General features: G+C 34.3%; 1 protein-coding gene across 1 annotated transcript in view; it reads left to right on the top strand.

The window, feature by feature from the left end:
* The window catches only part of LOC106465479 (histone-arginine methyltransferase CARMER-like), a 46105-nt gene that overhangs the window by 17244 nt on the left and 21224 nt on the right, over positions 1-7637 (top strand). The window contains exons 5-7 of the mRNA XM_013925707.2: positions 2959-3069; positions 4703-4880; positions 5644-5734. Coding sequence (XP_013781161.1) covers positions 2959-3069; positions 4703-4880; positions 5644-5734 — 380 coding nt within the window. The remainder of the gene's footprint in view (positions 1-2958; positions 3070-4702; positions 4881-5643; positions 5735-7637) is intronic.

Raw genomic sequence — 7637 nt, forward strand, 5'->3', positions numbered from 1 at the left:
AAGATATTAAAGATCATAATGCAAAAAAACTAAATTTATTAAAAGTAATAGGCTTTATGTTTCTTAAACTACCTACATTTGTCAAAGTATTTATGAATTTTTGAAAATATTCGTCCACTAGTTTTATTGTTGGAATGAAATATAGCAATACTTGCATTGCCTACTAAGAAAGTTAGTAGCCGGTAGTCATCGGGTTAACTTGATTCCCAATGTTTGAAATCTCTCATAACATGGTACAGTTTTAACCCTTATGCATTGGTGAATTTTTTTCAGAGGGTCTGACTCTTCACTTCCATTTCCCTCCCTCCTTGTCTCCTAATCCCATTGCCTTCCCCTCACCATGGGATCTTTTTTTCTTGCCAGCATCTACAGGAAGTGGTACAAGGCTTACTTTGGAAAGAGGCCATAAAACTTGGGGAACCTTATGAACCAGTGTTTTACTCCCATCTGTTTGTCATACCCACAAAGACAGGATATTGGTGACTGGTTATAGATTTATCATCCCTGAACTGTTTCCTGGTCATACCCTAATTCATGATGGAGACTTACTTAACCATTCAATGGTTTTTTTACTCCCCGGGTTGTGGATGATGAAGGTCGTCATATCGGATGCCTATGTACACATTCCCATCTCCCAGGCATCCTGGTATTTCCTCTGATTTGTTTATCAGGTATGTGTTTATCAGTTTCGAGCTCTACCAATTGGTCTGGCTTCGGCTTCTTCTGCCGAGAAGTCAGGATGTTTGATCGACTGCTTCATGCCAGAGGACTTTGTTTCCACCATTATGTGGACGACTGGCTATTTTTGGCTTCCTCTCAGGTTGAATCTGCTGTTCATATTCAGTTCCTTCTCCAGGAGGCTTCCAGAGTGAGTTGGCTCATCGTGGTGGAGAAGTTATTTCTCACACCACAAAATATTTGATTCATCTAGGTGTGTTTTTAAATTCCCTCATCAGTTGGACCCTTTGTTTATGGGATATGGAACGTCTCATTCGCAGTCTATTGGCCTCTCCCTCTCTTATCTCTTTTGTGGGATGTTACAGCTTTCATATTCCTCATGTATACACACGTGTGTCACTTTCAGTGGTTGTTACTGATCCAGGATCCCTTAGATGCTCCTCTTACCCTGTTCCCCACCTACAGGCTGACTTTGCTTGGTGTTTGGATTGGACCAATAATACCATTGGAGTTTCTCTTCCACTTCCTCATCTAGATTTTCATGTTTTTTTACAGATGCTTCCTTTTTAGGTTGGAGTGCGTAGCTTAATGCTCAAGAGTTTTCTGGTTCTTGGATGCCGGCCGAATTGTCTTTACATATTAACATTTTGGAGTTCCTGGCAGTTAATTGTGTTCTGTTTCTGCATTCAGTAATGATCCACTCCCACAATTCCATGGTAGTGTCTTGTATCACTGATCAAGGGGATACCCAGGCATGAGATCTTCATTTCCAAATGTTGCATCTCCTCTAGTGGGCCCCCAATAATGACATCAGATTGTTAGCATGTCATATTCTGGGTACCCTGAATCTGGTCATGGACTGATTATATCGGCCGTACAAGATTCTTCTGACAGAGTGGTTGTTAAATCCACAGGTGTTTCGAGAATTGAGTTAGTTTGCCCGTAATACCGATTACAACTTTTCATGTTCTTATGGTTGAGTCGAGGCAATGCTAAGACCCCAAAATACCGGGTTCTGTTGTTTGAACTTCTTGCTCCCATGGTGGTTTGGGGAGTTTGTCCAGTTATGACTGTTTGCTCACCTTCTCTTCGTAATTCTGGTTGCTTGATGTGTGGCACTTTGTTTATTTACGGATTGATTGTTGGGTATGAATAACATGGTCCACATGCCCTAGCCACCTGTTATTATTATTACATTTTTTTTATATTGTTATATATTGTTACAGCTTGCACCTACTTAATGCTCTTACAATTGTGCAAGCATTACCTTTTCCACCCATTTTATGTTACTTTTCTAATTCCTGGGTGAAGAGCATACTTGTTCTAGCAGTAGTGCAGTACCTCACAGGTGTGCTTCATTTTCATTTCCAAGCACACCTGTTCATTCACTGTCACTTTCCAATTGGTAAGTGGAGGTAAGTTTGTTTCGGAAGTTAACATTTTCTTATGCTGAAAATGTATTTCTGATAGGTACTTCCCACCTTTCCTCCCTAGTAAAACCTGTGTTTTTATTCTAGTACCTGCCAATTCTCAAAAGTGGGGATAGAGTGGGAATAGCAGAGAGAGCTAGTTGCACTGTTATAGGTAGCTCAATACTATTGGTGGAGAGTAGTCACGTGGCATGTACATGTTCAGAAATGGCACAAAACTGGTGGGTGTAAAGACTGGTGTGCTGATTACTAAGATTCTTTTAGCAATTTTTATAGGGCAATCCATGATAGAGATAGCCCTTTTGTGTGAGGGGGGGGGGGAGAAATACCTATTGGAAATCCATTTCCAGTGTAAGAAAATGTTAACTTTTTAAATTCTGGTTTGTCTATATATATGTGTGTATTTGTGTTTTGAATTGGTTGGACACTGAAACTCATAAAAGAAAATACAAAAACTCTGAAAAGGAGAATTGAAAGAGAAAAGTTATCACATGACAAGTGAAGATTAAGGATTTATTTAAATATTTCCTTTTGAAATTAAGAATTTAAAATGTAGATAATATAAAACTTTCATCCATAAACTACATTTTAATACCAAGCATATTGTTTTGAATGTAACTTTAAAAGTTCATGATATACTTTGACTGAGCTAAGATCATTGGGCTATTAAATGCCTTTCATACACACTGAAAGTTTTAACATATTCTGTGGAGCACTAACTTAACTCAAATGCAGGATTTTTTTTCATTGAAGTTAAATCTCTCCATTTTGGTTGGGTATTTAGAAGTATATCTTTTATAAATTAATGGTATATATATTCATATAATTTTTTTTTCCCACAACTGTTTAGGTTGTTTTAGATGTTGGTGCAGGATCTGGTATTCTCTCCTTTTTTGCCATTCAAGCAGGAGCTAAGAAAGTGTATGCTATTGAAGCAAGCTCAATGGCAAGACACGCAGAGGTATTTGTGTTGTTTATTATTGTAGATTAGGTTTCAGCATGATTATACTTTATGTGTAAAGTAAATTTTTTTAGTTGTGGCATTTAAAGCCACATTGTAAGTGTAAGGCAGGGTGAGTAGTGAAAGTCCTAGTTTTTGCTTGCAATAATATCAAGGTCCACCTCATGCCCCACAAACAAACAAACACGTAGATAACCTATACAAAAAATAAAAATGTTAATACTTTTCAAGAGTATTTTCTTTTCTTAAAAAAGATTACAAATTTGATTTGGGTTCATAGTTTTTAACCTGGTGTACTGTAGAATGTACATTTATTTATCAATTATTAATATGCACCACTTTGTTTTATCTTTGTTGTGAATGCAATTTAAGAAGAAAAATTATGAACATTGCATATGATGTGGAGGTCCATTTGGAATGTAATGATGTTTGTATTGGATTGTGGTGCACCTATTGACTACCCCTGGTGTAAGGTCTGTGAGTTGTTTTACTGATTATATAGTGTTTAAATAATTTTTATTGTTAGAAAGCAGTATCTAGGTGTATATGTACTTAATTTATGGTATTTTAGTGAATTTTCAAAATTATAGACAAGTGACTTTAGAAAAGTTGAAAACAGATTTTAACAGCAGATATGATTACTTTTGGTCTTTAATCACTTCCTGTCATTTCATATTTTTAATGCATTTAATTGATTATATATACTGAATACAATTTTTATCAACTGATGCATTGTTTGTAATAAGCCTTTAATATTGTGATCTTGAAGTGTGAAAATATTGCTGAGGAAACTTAAAAAACTGTGTAATAACAGAAGTCTTTGTAGTTTTATTGAGATTATTTATTTAATAAACAATAATAGGAGAGTATGTGTAGTTATTAAATACAACAGTATATATATTACAAAACAAAATCATAGACAACATAAGCACTGTATGTATGTGGAGCATGTTGATTTCAGATGGATTTTTGTTTGCACCCGCTATTGTGTATCTTTGTGTTGCTTGATCGTTTGATGAAATATTAACATCTTTTTAACATTAAATATTACTTTCCAAGTATGATTATTAAGACTTTGAGACCTATACTTTATAGTTTATTCAAAATAAAAAAAATTCCTATTTCTATTGTTTCATATATTAGTCAAAACTTCAAATTTTTGTTTGAATGTTTTTATTTAAATTTATATATTTAAGTTAACTACAAGACAGACCACACACACAACTTAACAATTTTCAATGTTTTTTTCTTGGAGGTAAATATTCATGACCAAGATATATTTTCATGTTCTAAATATATGATGCAATTTTGTCAATTTTTTTGGGAAAGAAATTGAAAAACATCTGGTACACAGTTTCTGATTAATAATTTGATAAAACTTCTCTGAGATACAAATATAGTACTATTTTTTTAAATGTACATCATCATTGTAAAAATATTAACAATATAACATACAACAGAAAACATTTGTATTAATTCAGAGAAAAAGCTGTAAAAAAGGTAACATACAGTAAGATCAAGAGCCATGGTAAGAAACTTACTTATCCTTGACATTGAGAGAAAGCCTTGCTGTTCATGTGCAACTGACATAAGATATACTTTAACAGTTCAGATTTACTGTTCTGTTTTTCAGACCTTGGTCTACCACAATAAGTTATCAGAGAAGATTGTAGTTGTTCCTGGAAAGATTGAAGAAATATCTCTGCCACAGTCAGTGGATGTGATAATATCTGAACCAATGGGATACATGTTATTCAATGAAAGAATGCTTGAAACCTACCTTCATGCCAAGAAGTGGCTTGTTTCTAATGGTTTGTAGTTATAGTTTGCAGTGTCAAAAATTTGTTTCATTGTAGTAAACCAGGATTGAAGTATTATTTGTTAATTTTTTGTAACTTCTACTAAACTAGTTGATTCTTTTTAAGAATTTTGTAGCAGTGAATATGAAAATATGATTAATTTAGTAAAAGCTCAATTAACTCTTGAGCCTTTTATTTACTCTGAGGACAACAAAGTCCATGAAAAATGGTAGGCCTTAGGTTCATTTTAAAGCCCTTTCCTCTTGTTGTGTTATAAAACATGATGTAGAAAATGTTACATTGGTAATACAGACCTTTAGTTTTATGTTTAAAACAAATTTAATGCTATGACTAATGTAGACCTCTGTCTAAATGTAATTAGGTGATGTACTTGCAATATATTGTAAACCCAAATTGCAAATAACTCCAAGTAATCACCAGAGATGTTTATATTTGGAATTATATTACTTAACATTTTCTTTGTCACACTTATCACACTTTATAATGAGTGTTAAATATGTTTTATGCAGGTGTAACAACATTGTTCAGTGTTTTAACTTGGTGAATCTCAGGTTATTTTAACTTGTAGCAAAGTTTGTTTTTATTACAAATGGCAAATGTGGCAAGTGCCAGCTGGAGCCCCAAATAGGAAAATAGAAAACAGCATTCATTTGAACATAATGAACATAAAATTCATTAGAATTCACTTATTTCATATCAGTTCTCTCACAACTTTTTATTTCAATTAAATTTTTCTTCACAATGTTTTTTGTAGGAAAAATGTTCCCAACACGTGGAGATCTACATATTGCTCCATTTACGGATGCTGCACTATTTATGGAACAGGTTAATAAAGCAAATTTCTGGTGAGAATAATGAATGTTATATATGAAGTATTTATGGCAGAGATTAGCTTCTGTTTGGATTTGTCTAAAGTTTTTATTATAATATTGTTTATGGTTGTGGTTTGTCATAGAATTTCATAGAAATCTTGTTAGTTTACTTACAGACTTGTATTTAAATAGAAGTATAACTTTTCTTTTTGAAAAATCTTGAGCTATTTTATTTACACCTGTGTGATGCTTGTGCACTTTTGGACATAAAGAATAATTGCTTGTGTTAGAAATATACTGACGTGTAAAAAAAAGTATAACAACACAATATGTTACCTCCAACATGGATGAATCTGAAACAAGTGTTATGTTCATGGTTTGAACCTAGGTGTAAGCTATGTTATTGTGATTGTGAAACATAAAATGCAAAGGAAACTCTTGGAAATACATGCATCGTGGGAAAAAACATTCACAAATGTATAAAAGTGCATTAGTGCATCTCTATAACAATTAGTGGAGAAGAAAATCAGCTGAAATATGCCACTACTTATGGCACAAAAGTGAAAGAAGACAATTGAAATGCTGCATATGAGGGGCCTGACACACCTTGGTTGTAATAAACTTCAGGTGTTCAATAGTGACTATTAAAAGACCATTGGGGTGATTCAGGCAGACACCAGACAGGCATGCCTGAAAAAAAAAAGATCTCTATCTATACATACAGTATCTGAGAAACCAGTTCCTGGCTGTGGTGTTATCAGTAGCAGATTCACTGGGTCAAGGCATCATTTGACACATTGTAATCGAACAACTTAGAGCTGCATGTATGTGAGTCTGTAGACCCTACAGATGGATTACACTGACCTGTGAACATCACCTTCATAGATATCAATAGGCTAGAAACTTTTTAAAGTGGTACATCTACAGCTGGCTTACAGATCTGTACTCAGATGAAAGAAGATTAACCTTATACAGAGCTGATGGCAGAGTCCGTGTGTATGGTCACACAGAGGAGCAAACAGACTAGTCTTGTGTCCAGGAGACAGAGCCATTTTGGGGAGGAATTTATGGTGACCAGAGGACCCCACTTATTGTAGTTGATAATAATCTCAGTGGTCAGCATTACAGAAATGAAATCTTACAACAGGCATCAGGGTAGTTTATTCCAGCATGATAGTGCTAGACCCCACATGGCAAGGATGGTACCACAGTTTATATAAGCCAACAATACCGAGGCTCTGCCATTTCCTCAATAGAACATCTCTGAGCTCATGTGGACAGAAGAATAATGAAGTAACCAAACCTAACAGCCAACAGATAAGAGCAGAAGCAAGTCATCTTGGAGGATTGAAGACAAGTTCTTGATGACATCATCTGTCAACTAACTGGCTTCATGTGTAGGCATCTAGAAGCATGCATTAATGCACAGTGTGGTCCCATACAATATTAGCCTTTGTTTAATGGTAAAAAATGCAGAATTGTGTGTGAGTGCACATTTGTTTTATTTGTGATTATAATTCCATACAGGATTGATCACAGTCATTTCAATTTGTAAGCCATCTATAAAAGTGATTTCCTAATAATACTTTGACCATTGGTTTTCTATTAAATACACTTTGTTGGAAATTGCTATTGTGTTTTGTTGTCATGCTTGCCAACTTTATCTGTGCTATACTTTCTTTTGCTTATCAGTATATAAATATGTGTATTCACTTTACTGCCAGAAAAGTTAAACAGAAACTAGTAGGTAAAGTAAAGTAAACTGAATCATCTTCATACTTTAGAACTATAAATCAAGTTGTATCATAATTCTTGACTTATAATGGCTGGAGACGGCTTGAATGGGTAATGAAGAAAAACTTTAATATAAGTTTAACATAACAGCAAATGTACAACGTTTTGAAAAGGTTTTGTCATCATCAGGTACGACAAAACC

The sequence above is a fragment of the Limulus polyphemus genome, unplaced genomic scaffold, assembly GCF_000517525.1.
Source record: "Limulus polyphemus unplaced genomic scaffold, Limulus_polyphemus-2.1.2 Scaffold1957, whole genome shotgun sequence".
Taxonomy (NCBI): Eukaryota; Metazoa; Arthropoda; class Merostomata; order Xiphosura; family Limulidae; genus Limulus; species Limulus polyphemus.